The sequence below is a fragment of the Equus asinus genome, chromosome 1 (assembly GCF_041296235.1).
Source record: "Equus asinus isolate D_3611 breed Donkey chromosome 1, EquAss-T2T_v2, whole genome shotgun sequence".
NCBI classification, from domain to species: domain Eukaryota; kingdom Metazoa; phylum Chordata; class Mammalia; order Perissodactyla; family Equidae; genus Equus; species Equus asinus.
In genome coordinates, this window is record NC_091790.1 from 126,418,073 (window position 1) to 126,434,621 (window position 16,549).

The window sequence follows — 16,549 nt, forward strand, 5'->3', positions numbered from 1 at the left end:
TAAACATAGTTAAAATGTCCATACTACCTAAAGCAATCTACAGATTCAATGCTATCCCAATCAGAATCCCAAGATCATTCTTCACAGAAATTGAACAAACAATCCTAAAACTCATATGGGGCAACAAAAGACCGCGAATTGCTAAAGCAATCCTGAGCAAGAAAAACAAAGCCGGTGGAATCACAATCCCCGATTTCAAAACATACTACAAAGCTACAGTGATCAAAACAGCATGGTACTGGTACAAAAACAGGTCCACAGATCAATGGAACAGAATTGAAAGCCCAGAGATAAAACCACACATCTATGGACAGCTAATCTTCGACAAAGGAGCAGAGGGCCTACAATGGAGAAAAGAAAGTCTCTTCAACAAATGGTGCTGGGAAAACTGGACAGCCACATGCAAAAGATTGAAAATTGACCAGTCTTTTTCACCACACACCAAAATAAACTCAAAATGGATCAAAGACCTAAAGATTAGGCCTGAGACAATAAGTCTTTTGGAAGAGAATATAGGCAGTACACTCTTTGACATCAGTTTCAAAAGAATCTTTTCGGACACTGTAACTCCTCAGTTGAGGGAAACAATAGAAAGAATAAACAAATGGGACTTCATCAGACTAAAGAGCTTCTTCAAGGCAAGGGAAAACAGGATTGAAACAAAAAAACAGCTCACTAATTGGGAAAAAATATTTACAAGCCACTTATCCGACAAAGGGTTAATCTCCATAATATACAAAGAACTCACACTGCTTAACAACAAAAAAACAAACAACCCGATCAAAAAATGGGCAGAGGACATGAACAGACATTTCTCAAAAGAAGATATGAATATGGCCAATAGACACATGAAAAGATGTTCATCATCGCTAATCATCAGGGAAATGCAAATCAAAACTACACTAAGATATCACCTTACACCCGTTAGATTGGCAAAAACATCCAAAACCAAGAGTGACAAATGTTGGAGAGGTTGTGGAGAAAAAGGAACCCTCATACACTGTTGGTGGGAATGCAAACTGGTACAGCCACTATGGAAAACAGCAAGGAGATTTCTCAAAAAGTTAAAAATAGAAATACCCTATGACCCAGCCATCCCATTACTGGGTATCTATCCTAAGAACCTGATATCAGAAATCTCAAGAGTCCGTTGCACCCCTATGTTCATCGCAGCATTATTTACAATAGCCAAGACGTGGAACCAGCCTACATGCCCAGAAACTGATGATTGGATAAAGAAGATGTGGTATATATACACAATGGAATACTACTCAGCCATAAAAAAAGACAAAATTGGCCCATTCACAACAACGTGGATGGACCTCGAGGGTATTATGTTAAGCGAAATAAGCCAGTCAGAGAAAGACGAACTCTATATGATTCCACTCATAGGTGGAAATTAGTATATTGATAAGGAGATCAGATGGGTGGTTACCAGGGAAAAGGGGGTGTGGGGGGAGGGCACAGAGGGGGAAGTGGTGTACCCACAACATGACTAACAAAAATGTACAACTGAAATCTCACAAGGTTGTAATCTATCATAACATTAGTTAAAAAAAAAAAAAAAAAAAAAAAAAAACAATGCTCAGGGGCCAGCCCAGTCGCACAGCAGTTAAGTTTACACATTCCACTTCTTGGAGGCCCGGGGTCTGCCAGTTCAGATCCTGGGTGAGGACATGGCACTGCTTGGCAAAAGCCATGCTGTGGTAGGCATCCCACATATAAAGTAGAGGAAGATGGGCATGGATGTCAGCTCAGGGCCAGTCTTCCTCAGCAAAAAGAGCACGATTGGCAGCAGATGTTAGCTTAGGGCTGACCTTCCTCAAAAGAAAAAAAAAACCAACAATGGTTAAATTTTTAGGAAGTTTTAAAGCCAGTTGACCTCACATAGGTAGTTTGAAATTGGCATTCTGGAGTATTTATGTTATGAAAATTAGCAAATGCTACAAATCAGGTTTCCCCTCCCCACATTCGCTCTGCCCCAAAAGGGCAAAATGTGAGTCTGAGAACCAAGGGAAGGAAGTAGGAATGTCTTTACTCACCATAACTCAAAATGATTTGCTTGGGATATTTGTTTATGCCCTGTCCCTGCAACTTTAGGCTCTGCTGAAATAAATGTTCTCCTTAACAAGTGGGTGTGTGTAGGTGTGGGAGCGAGGTGGTGCTTCTACAGGGGTCACGGCAAAAATTTCACTAAACCTAAATCCATAGCTACTATCTGGGTATTTTGGGCTTCTCATGCCAGTAGACTAGCATGCCAGAAAAAACACTTACTCCACTGGCAGGGCTGCAGTTGACAAGGAGATTATCATGAGGGAGAACTATGCATAGAACTCAGGGGGTGCATTCAAGCACTTCCATGCTTGGTGATATCTGTGAATGCACAATTGCAGGAACCACTGTTTGAATGGACACAGAAATAATGGATTCATAGGCCTCTGGGATAAAAGTTTGGGTCAAACCACCAAGCAAGAAACCAGCACAAGAGATGGCCAAGGCTACAGGGAAATTAGGAAGAATATTAGAGGAGAGAAAAGATTAATATAAATTACGGACTTGGTTCTAACTCTGGCAGCACACTTCTCTGATGTACTATGTTTACTCTTTTAAAACTTGTGACCAGTTGCCCAAATTTAAGGATCAGTGCCTGGACCCAGTGGACACTGGCCAGGTTTCTAACAACCATCAGCTACAACTTTTTCTTTCAGTTCTCCCTCTTGTGACCAGAATCTGTTCTGCCCACACATGTGGAAGGCTGGTCCTTAAAACCCCAGCACCTTGGCATTTAGGCAGAATAATCTTGAAGTTCATATTCTATACAGCTTCTAGGATTCCTCAGTAGGATTAAGTTCCTTTGAATTAAATTAAGTTCCTTTAATTGGCTTCCTTCCTTCCCTTGCCTCATTTCCCCACTCCTTTAACTGGCAGTGTTCACTGGGATCGTGTTTCAAATAAACTATATACACTTGAATCCATGGTGAGGATCAGGAAGAAGACAGATTAAGATATTAACCATATTTAGTATCTGCTGGTTTTATATAAATTTCATTAGATATGCCAAATCTGTACCAAATTTAATGCTTTTATGATTTTATCCTTTGCTATACCAAAGATAATATTTTGTTAGCAACCATTCCAATGTCTTTGTAATAAGCAATAGGTTTATGTACAAATCAAACTAAATGACTATCTTTTCTGATCATTTTATCTCAGAGATCAAGTGTTATATTTTACTTGTTTGCATTTTGTTGAATAAGTGGTGAGCAAACATACAGGGTCAGATTGTAAAATCAGACTGACATAAATCACAGATCTTATGCAGTATCAAATTTTACTAAATAATATTAAGGATACAGACAAACTAAAGGACTGCTAAGGGTTCACATAAAGGAGAGAAAGATCTGGACCTGGACATGGAGGGTAGTACCCCAAGTATTATGGGGTGGATTGTGTCCCCCTCAAATTCATATGCTGAAGTCTCAACCACCAATACCTCAGAATGTAATGGTATTTGAAGATAAGGCCTTCAAAAAGGTGATTAAGTTAAAATGAGACCATCAGGGTAGAGGCATGATCCAATATGACCAGTGTCCTTATAAGAAGAGGAAGAGACACCAGAGGTATGCATGAACAGAGGGATGACCATGTGAAGAGGCAGCAAGAAGGCGGCCATCTGCAAGCCAAGGAAAGAGGCCTCAGGAGAAACCAAAGCTGTCAGTACTTTGATCTTGGACTTCCAGCCTCCAGAACTGTGAGAAGATAAATTTCTGTACTTTATGATACCGAGTCTGTCATATTCTGTTACAGTAGCCCTAGAAAACTGATAGACCAGGTCATTCCTTATGGTTTTGGGGGCACCCTCTGGCCCAGATGAAAGGAGGTCTCAAAAAGAGGTTCCCAGGTTTCCTTGAATAGCGGGAGTATTTAAACCACAAAATATCTCCAATTTATCTCCCAGAGAGTTATATCACTTAAAAGACATGTTTTTAAGGAATCTTGCCTCATTCATCCTGGGTTCTATTTATGATAGTTACCCTTAGCCAGGGATATCCCGCTAAAGGCATTTTAGGAATACAGCCTCTTCCTCTTAGTAAATATCATTTATTTAATCACCTGGAGCTCAGGCTGCCGAGAGATTATACCTGGTTCCCCTGCCTGATTTTTCCCAGGGGTGCCCTTCCAGTAAAGGGAGGAAATAGATTGCAGGCCCGCTGCTTTAGCTTCTTCCTTCCAAGTGGTTTTAGAGACAGACCCATTCACCTTTGTTCAGCACAAAATGACCTCACCACAAATTCCTCTTCCCTCACCTGCATCTCTGTGAATATAACCACTTCAAATGTGAAATTGTATCCACCAGTAAATGGCCATGAAATCGTTTGCCTATATTCTATGAAGTAAAATGAGACAAGGTAACATTCATTTTGTCCTGTTTTATTTGCTTCCTAGTTTACTACTCTCTAGCTATGAGTAGGAAGGTCTAAGATGGTTCTGGGAAAATACGACTTTAAAAGAAGGACACTCAAGTATCTATTGGTTCTTGTGTTAATAAAAAAAATGTTTTAAAAATATAATACATTATGGATATGTGGCCAGTGTGAAATGAGCATTATAATGAATAGAAAATCGCCATTCAATTATACTGCCAAGTTGCTACTTATTAGGAGTTACAATGTTATCAATGAGTACAGAAGTTCATGTCATCTGTTTAAGCTCTCCCAGTAAAGGAGAATATGTGTAATGTTTTCCTTCATATGCATTACTTCATGGGTAAAGGCTTAGACATTCATAAAGGACCCTGGCATGGAAGTATAGGAGAATTAGTAACAAGACAAGACAGTTCAGTAAGATAGTCTTGAAGAGATCAGAAATACTTCAGCCTGTCTGTGATAAAACACTATAAAGTATTTAACGTCAAGGGGAGATAGAAATTGCAGATTTAATTCAGAAAAATGCAGTCATCTTGTACTTACTGAAGCTACATTCACAAAATCATCATCTGAGAGAGTTTCCAACATTTCAGAGACAGATGTTCGGATCAGTTTAAGTGTCAATCCACTAACACTTCCACTCCTATAAAAAAATGAGTCCATGCAAGTTAATGACCACATATTTAAACAACATTGGACATCCTAAAAAAAGGCAACCTATGCATAGACTCTAGATCACTTATATAATGTTCAAATAACAATTTTGTCTTTACAAAATCAGTAGTATCATATTTCTGATAGAGAAATAAATTATAAGAAATCTTGTCTTTCTTTCCTTCCGGCATCAGAATGTATATATTTCTAACTACAATGATATAAATTACACATCAAATGACAATTTTAAGGAAATATGGATACTCATGACATATTCACTTATTTAGGAAATATATAACTGAATACTCGCTTTATTAGCCAAGTTAGAAGTGAGACCTACAGAGGTTAATAGTCATTGCCTAAGGGAGCCCATTGTTTGACTTGATTTAAATCAATAATAATGAAGCTTATAACAGTTGTGATAATAGAAAGATTTGTGGACAAAATACCTTGTTTTGTATCCTAAAGTAGATATTCTCAGGGGTTTAGTCTTCATTTGTCTTGTGTCTACATATTCTATGATCCTTGGCGACCTCATCTATTTGTGTGGCTCATCTCTAGGCAACTAACTCCTACTTCTACATCTCTAACTCTCGACTTCTTCCCAGTTTTACACATCATTGCTTGTTAAACAACTACTCGATGTCCAAAATGACAAATGACTCTCAAACATATTTTTCTTTTCTATCTGTGTTCTTGGTAACAACCAGGATGGAACTCAGCCAATCAATTTCCTCCTCTCTCTCAACCTTCCTATCCATTCAGACAATCTTCCTTGTTCATTTCACTTTACAATGTTCCTAAAGCAGTGGCCTCCTCTCCATCCTCTCTCCACTCTGCCTCAGGCCTTCGTTATCTGAAGACACTGAACTAGGGTAATAGCCACTCAATCCAGCTCTTAGTCTCTTCTCCTCCCCATGCTAACAGGTGAAAATTCTGGAAACACACCTTGATCCAATACTGTTAATAGGTTATAGTTACCTACTAAATAGCCAACAATCTCAATAGTCCTGCATTCAAAAAACTTTCATAAATCTTTTCTCTCTCTCTCCTTCCTCTACCTCCTCGATATAGTTCCCCCAGATGTTCTCATCTTTGCCACTTTGCTTCTGTCAATTCTTCCACCTGAAATTCCACTCTCTTTCCTCTCCCCTCCCCATGCCTGCCTGGTTAAATCTTAGCTCTAAGGATTCAATTCTAACTTTATCTCCTTAATGAAGTCTTTCCTGACACTTTAAATCAAACTGCCATCTCCTTCCTATGGACTCCTTTAGTGCTGTGTCACACTTTATATCTATAACCTCCTACAATTATTTTAGTTATTTGTGAATATGGATAATATATTTGAATTATCTTTGAGATCAGGGACCACCTCTTAATCATATTTATCTCTATTCTATATTATTACATGGTATCTAGGAGACCCTCAACACATTTCTGTTAAAATAATTTTTAAAAATGGTATTTCAACTTCATAAACACTTTCCAAAGATTTTAATAAGAGAAATTGCTTCTGAATATTATCATATATCCAATAGGATTATAACATATTGCACAACATTTAGATCTGTACTTAAGAAGAATATCAAGGATTAGCAAGTGATATAAATTCCACAACAATTTAATTAAGACAAGATGCAATTTAAATGCATTTTAACAAATGAAATGAGAATTAACATTTAAGTTACATTTGTCAAATTCATTCATCTTCTCTTTCTCAGGCTCGGTTCTAAAGTTTCGAACTTACTTACTTCAGGGCATAATGGGGATGTTTTTAAATGCTGACACTAGCTGTGATATGGATTTAGTTGCCTACAAAACTTTGGATTCTGGTTCTTCCAATGTGGCAAAGAACATATGAAGATGTACTTTTTTCTCTTGGGGAAAATAATCTAAGCATTTTATTTCTCATGTTTTTAATTCCTTGGTATTGTTCTTAAAAACTAAATTCCATAGCAGGATACATTATTTTCTGTGTTCTAGAATTTCTTCTTCAATCTTATTAAAAGATTATAAACACACACACACACACACATCCCTTCACTTGAAGCAATGTAACAAATAAAATGACCAATATAAAAACTCTTGGAATTCTTTCTAATATATTAGCATTTTCCTTGAAAAAGTCCCATTGTTGACAATATATTTAATATTTATCTATTTTGTGGCCAAATCTCTAAAAGTTATTTGAATCATTAATGATCAAGTGCCAATGAAATGATTCTACATTATTTTTTTGGTAGCAGGAACTGCTTAGTTTTAGCAACCATGTACTTTAATATTGTTTAAAATATAAAGCAAAAAATTGGAAGCTAATGAATAATTTTTCAAAAAGCTCAGACCTTAAAACTATGCCATAATTTTCAATTCTATACAAATTCTTCTCAATTTCAATAAAATAACTTTTGTTTGTTTTGTGACTGTCTTAAATACAGCTTCTTTGTGTGGATACAAAAGTCATCATAATTATTTTTTGTCTTTTTTTCCAACCTATTTCTCAGTTCCAACATATTACTGTTATCTACAAATCCTCCCTATGTTCTCAGTATATAAAGAAATATGTAATATTTAACTACTCACACATCAACAAGAATTAGCATATCTTTAGGAGATGCAGCTCCTTGGATGTACCTGAAACAAATACCATATGAATATTTTTTCTCTTGAAAAATATCAAACATTGATATTTGTTGAATTACTATCTACTGATCTCTGAGATAAGGTATTTTCCAAGCAAGGCCCTACTTCTATTCTATTTCATAAGACAATGCTCTTTCATTCACAATTCTGTAATGTCAATTTTAAAAAGCTATATTTTACATGATAGTAGAGATGTCAGAGGCATAATATTTAAAGTATATTTTACAGATATTTATAATAAAAGATAAAGAGATGTGTTTTAAGACTAGGAGCAAAAGAAATTAACTTCTGGAAGGACAAGTTCCTGAAAAAAAAAAGAAAATTATCCTAAACTCCAATTTGTTGACCACAGGTTCTAAAACTAACTCTTAGGAATAATAATAAGGACAAATAATAATAAGATTATGTTATATTTTTGAAAGCAAAAAATAAACATAAAAACATATAAGTGGTCTATGAATATGAAAAAACAACATCAAAAGAAAAGAAATAGAGGGCTGGCCTTCATGGTCCAGTGGTTAAGTTTGGCATGCTCCACTTCTGCAGCCCGGGTTTGGTTCCCGGGTGTGGACCTACACCATTCATCTGTCAGTGGCCATGCTGTGGCAGTGGCTCACATACAAAAAGAGGAAGATTGGCAACAGCTGTTAGCTCAGGGTGGATCTTCCTCAGCAACAAAAAGAAAGAAAGAAAGAAATACAAAGGGACAAAGAAGTAATTAAAAATAGAATATATAATATTATTACTAAGAGTTTCAAGTGGTGACTCTCAAACTTTATAGCATCTGAGAATAACCTGGAGAGGCAGTTAAAAATGCTGACTTCCACACTTAACTGCAGCCCTACAGATTCAGATTCTCTGCATATTAAAGAGACTCTAGGGGAGTTCTACTTAGATAGTTTAGTGACGGAAGAGAGATAAATTTAATTGCAGGTGAACGATCCCAAAATTCATGTTGCCTGGCACAGACCGATGGGGAACAGGAGGCCTGTATTCCCTAACAGGAAGAGCTGCACCTGAACTCAACTTTCTATTTATCTCTGAGGCCTCTTTGCCCATGACTCTAAATCTAACTTCTCAGAAGCCTGCCAGATAATTTGCCAATTCATTTTCCCACAATATCCAACACAGTTAGTATCTACACAGGACTATGTGTTCATGAAGCAGAGTTTATAACTTGCACCAAAGTTTGTTTCTGTATAAGAAGGTAAAGGGGCAGGATTGCCGGGCTATTCCAATGGAAGGCAAATCTAGTTCATGTGTAGTATCTTAACACCGGTCCAGGCATGTCTCTCAACGGGAAGATGAGATGATAGGATATTGTGTGCCTCTTCTGGTTGGCACCTAGCTTGTAAGTTTCCCCCAAAACAATCAGTTCCTGAATCTAAACCCTGTGATGTCATACATAGTCTTTGCCTCCACTGAACAACCCATGACTCCATGCCACCTCCTTTGCAGAAATATTAACAAGAATAATATGTGGATTAACATTAACTAATTAAAAAAATATATATCCACACATTAAATACATTTTTTAAAAACTCAAATATTTTAAAAACTCAAATATCAAAAAAATTATTTTTACTCAAATAATGAAATTATTTTTACTCAAATAAAATACACTAGTTTAATAGTTGTTTCCCAGAGAGTACAATTATGAGTTATCTGGTATTTTTCCAGGAGAATGAGTGGCTTTAGTAGTGAGGCATAAATAAACCTTCTTTTTGGAAAAATGAAACGTAAGCTATATCATTATAACTAGGGGCAGCTCTGACCTTGGGGACTGTTCTCATTAGTTCACTGCCAGAGGCAAATTATCTTCTACTCTATCTAGACACTTTGTCAGAACTCTACTCCAAGCAAACTGGGAGCCTTTCAATAGAAATTCCCACCAGCTAAAAGAGATTCAGAGATGACATTGAATATAAAACTTAAAGTAGTCCATTTGAAATGCATCTGATAAATCATTTCAACAATATTAATTATTGTTGCCTACTTGAACTCATCATCTTCATTTACCTTCAACTGTATTTATTTATTAAAAGAAAAAAATCCACCAGAGATCTTTAAAAAATTATACTATATTCATCCTAATAATGGATAGATTTTTTTCCAACATTTTTACACAAAAGGTAACTGCTTCTTCCATTTAATCTTTTCATGACTACCTAAAAATTCTTACCATGGTCTTCTGCGTACATCATAAAGGTCAATCTTGTTTGGGGTTCTACTGTTATCAACCCATGGAGAAGCTAAAAAAAAAAAAAATAGAGAGAACCTAAATTAAATTGAAAATAGAGAAGTTAAATCAAAATATTAGATGTGATCTACAAAAATATTTTAAAACTCACAAAATACCACTGACACATTCCACTTCTCATTCTTCATTGACAGAGCAATGTCAAATGGGGAATATAATTTTTATGCCCTTAACTTTTTTCTTTTTAAAAATGGAATAAAACAGGGGCTGGCCCCGTGGCCGAGTGGTTAAGTTCGCGCGCTCCGCTGCAGGCGGCCCAGTGTTTCGTTAGTTCGAATCCTGGGCGCGGACATGGCACTGCTCATCAAACCACGCTGAGGCAGCGTCCCACATGCCACAACTAGAAGAACCCACAACGAAGAATACACAACTATGTACCGGGGGGCTTTGGGGAGAAAAAGGAAAAAATAAAATCTTTAAAAAAAAAAAAAAAAAAGGAATAAAACATTGCAGTACAAAAGAAAGTTAACATAGTCAGTTTTCCTTTTCACCATATTTCATGAAGAAGTTGTAGACATAAGGATTTTGTGGGTGCCAACTTATATGTTTTATCAGGTGTCCAGAGGATACACATTTTCTTTTCTTTCTACTAACAGAAAAATCTACCATAAAAGAAAGTTTATTTGTCACTAACGGAAATTGTACTTTTAGTTATTTGATCCTTATATTTTCATTCAATGCCATACTATCTTGTTCTATAAAAAGACTATTATTTTTCTTAGATTGTTATCATAAAATAGCATAATTTTTTAACCTTATCATTCACATATTTGATAATGGCCAGTCCATTTGAAATTATACTTAAAAGCTTAAAGTATAATTAAAATAACTCTGAAAAACTTTTCTCCTTAAATTTATTTGAATCATCTGAAGTAATTCAAGCACAAATTCAATAATTTTCTGTTAGTTTCAGAGACTTTATCATGTTGCAGTAATCAGAAAAAAAACTTTAGTCTAACTGTATTGATTTTTAAAAGCAATCAATTTACACTTATTCTAATTAAACCTATACTTACTTTAATTAAAATGTTTTACACACACACATCTTAGATCCAAGGAGATCAATAACCGCTGATAAGTTGGATGGTAATTTTCTGCTGAAGAAGTTCTCTCTTTGAACACATTTGTACATATGACTCGGGAAAATTCTTAATAAAAATCCATATGACTTATGCCCTCCAATCTATTTTGCCCTTTTCTGTATTGAGAAATTATGGAAATTATGGAGAACTTTACAGAGAATCAGGTTTATCAGCCAACTAAGATAATTTGGCCAATTGAGATATATCAAAAAATATTTCCTTGACTGTGAAATTTCTTTCCTATTAGTGGCTATATTATACAATGATTTATTCTTTTAAATGACTAATCACATTTATATGAAACAGTAAGTTTAAATATGGCACTCCCCCAACAACCATTTACCGACATAGTCAATGCAACTGAAATGGTAGATTTACTTTAATCCTTTCAATTTGAATTTGCAGAAACTTAGAGGTACTGAGATAAAATATTACTTTTGTGTGTGTGTGTGGTAGCACTGGAATTAAGCAATAAGCATGCTGGTAGAAACGACAGTTCACTTTCAATTAGTCCTCTACAATATCTGACTCCCCAAGCTGGGGTATTAGTAATAACTAAACATTTAAATAAATGATATCTTACTTTCACTACAATGTTGTGCTGGTTACACATCTATTGTCTCAGCTCCAAATTCACCCTTTTAACTTGCTCTATGAAAATGGATCTGGGCCCTTTAAATATTTTTCTTTGACCAACAAGCACAATTTTAAGCCTTGTCAGCAGATGGTAAAAGAAAGACGTTGCATGTGTAAAGGGTTTTTGCTTCCTGCTTCTGGTTTGTTTGCTCAAGGTCTCTTGCAGCAGGTGCAGCTTTACTGGTGTCGGCTCCTGCAGTGCATGCGTATTTTCCAGAGCTCAGCTCCTGTGGTGTGGGTAACTTCTCCAGCCCAAGGCTTCTGTAGCGCTCTCAGGTTTTCCAGCACCTAATGGCAGCAGAACTCCCTGAGTATTTTTTGTGGTGGAGTGCCTCCACTGAGGCACTTGGGATCCTAGAGGGTGAACTTCCAGTAAATCCTTCCAGTGTTACACTACAGTAACTTATGTCATTTCATCTGGGCCATAACTATGTCCTCTGTAAGATCTGATCTCAGCCCAGGGGCACTGGGGATTGAGGTTGCTTTCTTGGACTCTCTATCTCAGCTCTAGGGGTAGTTATTATTATATACTAGGTTATATAATATTATATCTGGTATTCCTATATTTTTCAGAGTTCTCTGTACTTTTATCCAATCCCTCATTATTCCAATACTTGTTATAGTTAATAATTCTTTATTAAAAAACAAACTTTCCCAGTTCAAAATATTGCGTTTTCTCTCTCCAGAGTGGACTCAGACTGATATAAACATGTGAGTGAGAAGAGAGATTAGTCACCACTGCCAGTACAATAGCGGCTACTACGAGTTGAAAGTAGTCAACCAATAAATCTGATAAATGGTTTAATAAAATGAACTTGAAAGTCACATTTAAATTAGATTTCTGAATTCTCTGTAGATCACACTCATCTAGGATTCCTGTTTTCACTATAATTGCTAATCAAAATTAACTGTGATATGTATTACTCTGATCCATAAAATTGCTCTTTTTTTAGAGGAAGAAAAAAAGGTTATAATTTACAATATGAGCCAGACCATTAAATTTTAGTATAGTTTATAATCTTAGATGGTTTATATTTAAAAGTATTAATAATCTTCTCTTAGAAGCCTTCTGAGATATTTACTATTAGGAAATATGCCTTGATTATACTAAATTAAGATGTTTATATTCCGGCAAAATTAAACAATGTGCTTTCTTCTGTGATATTGCTAATTTAATTATTAAACAAATTATTTGTTGTAAAATCCCATTGTGGCATTTAAGTGGTAAATTATTTATAGGCTGAGAATTATGGAAGGTCAAATACTAAAAAGGATAATAATCATACCCTGCAATTCCCTGAAATAATCAGTTTCATAATGATGCATAATGAAGCTACGTGTTTTGAGAGGAAATCAGGGCTTCCAAATTTCCTGTAAAAAGTGAAATGTTGCTCATTGTAGATGTCCCTTTCACTTTCCAATAAGATTTTGGGATGACAGGAGAAAGGAATGGAAATACAGTCCACAATGTGGGCGTCTCATTTTTGAATGCCATTATTAATGGTGATAATGATCATTTATGAGAACGGTTTTTCCCTGATCAAAAATGAACTGTGGGTGTGTCTTTGACCAAATCTACTGTACTGCAATTTTACTCCACATGATATTAAGGGTGTTTTATATTAGTTATCAAATCACTGGTTTAAAAAGGTGTTTACGTATACATTAATTCAGAATACTGAGATATGTATTAGAGAAAAATTCTTGAGAAAGTATGCAGATTGTAGAGCTATTTCTAGTTAATCTGGTCTAAAAATAATAGATTTTCAGTTTTTAACTTCAGCAGCTAGGAAATAATAAAGCTTATAATGATGAATTGAGGGCTGATTCTCTGGGTGGAAACATCAATTCAAATGACAGCTAGTTGCATTTCCAATTAACAAGTTCAAATGCATTTTTCTAATTCTAAAAGACTTCACATTTTCATCTCATGAAAAGAAAAAAAAGTAAATCTCACATACTCAAAAATGCCTTTACAAGCCAACCCTGGTCCTATTGTCTGGATCTAATTGATGTTACATGGGTCATTATTTTAGGCTTGTCTCAGTCATCTCCTATGGAATATTAGTCATGGTTCTGAACTGTAAGCCAGGATAAGGAATTTGGGCCATCTTTTAAGCCAGAATTAATTCAACAAATGTGTATTGTATAGCTCCCCAAATTTCCAGTAATCTAAGTGTTGCTGCCCTACTACTACCAACCCAGAATGGGGTCTCCACAGTCCCAAATTTGTATCATGGCTCCCACATCAATGTCCTGGATGAGTCTCATTAACATAATGCGGGTTATGTACTCATATGGAGGTGCCAGAGAATTTAACAAGACAAATAATTGGCCTCTCCGATTCTGAGTTAGGAAACAGGCTCTGCTGCCCAGTAAAATTTCTAATCTTAGAAATACCCTAAACATAGAAAGAAGATTCTGTATTCATTATAGTAGCACAAAATAACTTAATAAACAATCTCAAGTCTTTTGTTTCCTAGCACAAATTTTATTTCTCACTCATATAACAGCCTAAGTTAAATATTACTAGTCACAGAGGCATAGATTCTGCTTCAAGCAGGTATTCAGAGACCTACAGCTTGTGGAATTTTTGCCTTCTTCAACACTTAGTTTGCAAGATCACCTAGGGCATTGATATTGTGGGGACCTGAAATTGGCCACCCCAAGATATGTCTCTTTGGCATCAGGATTATTTGAGGCTGATTGCTTTTGATAAACTGGGACCGGGAAGGAAGAATGGAACTTGCCCTTTGTTACGACACATTTACATTTGTAAGGTAAATCTCTATCTGTAAAAGGTGCCTCCCTCTCTGTACCAGGAAGAAGAAAGGACATGACCTTCTCTCTAAAAACTCTTAGTCAATACCAAAGGCAAAGACTTAAATCTGCATTTTATTGTGCTTGTCTGGTAACCTCCTGTAACTGACTTCCCTCCCCCTCCCAACAGTTGGCATTTCTTTAAGGATTAAGCATTTTACCTTAGGCTAGGAACTGATTGCTGCGCTCACCTGTGACCCCCCAGCTCCAGACAATCGACTTGCCTCCTGCTACGCCCACCGAGATAGCAGACCATTACCTGCTGTGTCCATCAAGCACTGTGCCGACAGGGCAATCTTGTGACTATTGTGGGAGGGACATTTCAACCACATGTGAAACACCCTGTTTGGGGGTATATAACCACTATGTGTACCCCACTTCTTAGGTGCCCTTTCTTCCTTCGGGAAGAAAGGCCCCGGGCCATGGTTCCTCATAAAGCTTTGTTTAATTTTCTCTTGCTATTCTGTCTCATGTGAATTTAATTCGTTCTCCGGCCAGACGAACCCACATTTGGGGAGAGGAAATGTCCTCCTCCCCTACAATATGCAGTTGCTAGAGGGAGGGAGAAAGTGTGGAGAAGGCACCCCTAAGTCATAACAATCTCAGGCTTGAGGTGACACATTCAGTCATGTGCCACATAATCTTGGTTCAGTCAACGATGAAGCACATATACGATAGTGGTCCCATAAGACTATCATGGAGCTGAAAAATTCCTATTGCCCAGTGACATCATAGCCATTGTAACGTCATAGCAAGAGAAAAGGAAACTGCAGGAGAAGAAAAAGAATCTCCAAGAAAAATCACAGAGAAGGGTTTAGCCGAAGCTTTTGCAGACCTCAACAAGCTCCTTAAAAAGTTTGAAAACATAGACCTCAACACTAAAAGGTTTTCATTAATGGAGAAGAGTGGTCATGGTGCATTATCTTTTACAAGCAAATCTATGATGAAAAAAGAAACAAACTAAGCAAACCACCATGGCCATATTTCTGAAGATTGACACCTCCTCAAGAAGAGCCTCGGGCAGGTCCTTCAGTGGGTATTCCAGAGAAGGCATTGTCATAGGAGATGACAGCTCCATGCATGTTACTGCCCTGAAGACCTTCCAGTGGGACAAGATGTGGAGATAGAAAACAGTGAGACTGATGATCCTGATCTGTGTAGGCCTGGGCTAATGTGTATGTTTGTGCCTTAGTTTTTAACAAAAAAGTTTAAAAAGTAAAAAGAAAAATTAAAAATAGGAAAAAATTTAGAACAAGGATATAAAGACAGAAAATATTTCTGTACAGCTGTACGCTGTGTTTTAAGCTAAGTGTTATTACAAAAGAGTCAAAAAGTTAAAAAAATTTAGAAGTTTATAAAGTAAAAATGTTACAGTAAGCTAAAGTTCATTTATTAGTGAAGTAAAAAAACCATTGTTTTATAAATTCAGTGTGGCCTGAGTGTACAGCGTTTATAAAGGTTACAGCAGCGTACAGTGAAGTCCTAGGTCTTCACATTCACTCCCCACCCACTCACTGACTCACCCGAGAAACAGCCAGTCCTGCAGGCTCCATTCATGGTAAGTGCCCTAGACATGTGTACCATTTCTTATCTTTTATACAATATTTTTACTGTACCTTTTCTATGTTTAGATATGTTTAAATAAACAAATACTTACCATCGTGTTACAATTGCCTACAGTATTCAGTACAGTAACATGCTGTAAAGGTTTGTAGCCTAGGAGCAGTAGGCTATACCATAGAGCATAGGTATGTGGTAGGCCATACCATTTGGTTTGTGTGAATAGACTCTATAATGTTTGCACAACAATGAAATCAACTAATGATGCATTTCTCAGACTCTGTCCCCGTCACTAAGCAACACGTGACTGTATTACTTTCACCCATGTTCTACTGGTCCGACATAGATGGCTAAGCAGTCATTTTCAAAATAAAAACTTCACAATGGAATAGGAGGACAGAATTTGGGTGGGCAGCTAGCAGCCTCTGCCACAGGAACAGATGGACAATTAAAAAATGATTAATGTTCAC

The 16,549-nt window shown here is 36.5% G+C and overlaps 1 protein-coding gene across 23 annotated transcripts in view; it reads right to left on the minus strand.

Moving 5' to 3' along the window:
• The window catches only part of CACNA2D1 (calcium voltage-gated channel auxiliary subunit alpha2delta 1), a 516,207-nt gene that overhangs the window by 112,126 nt on the left and 387,532 nt on the right, over window positions 1–16,549 (minus strand). For all 23 annotated transcript variants that reach the window (XM_014855387.3, XM_044768108.2, XM_014855384.3 and 20 more), the window contains 3 exons: window positions 9,904–9,973; window positions 7,662–7,712; window positions 4,971–5,070 (listed from right to left, as the gene is read on the minus strand). In XM_014855387.3, coding sequence (XP_014710873.1) covers window positions 4,971–5,070; window positions 7,662–7,712; window positions 9,904–9,973 — 221 coding nt within the window. The remainder of the gene's footprint in view (window positions 1–4,970; window positions 5,071–7,661; window positions 7,713–9,903; window positions 9,974–16,549) is intronic.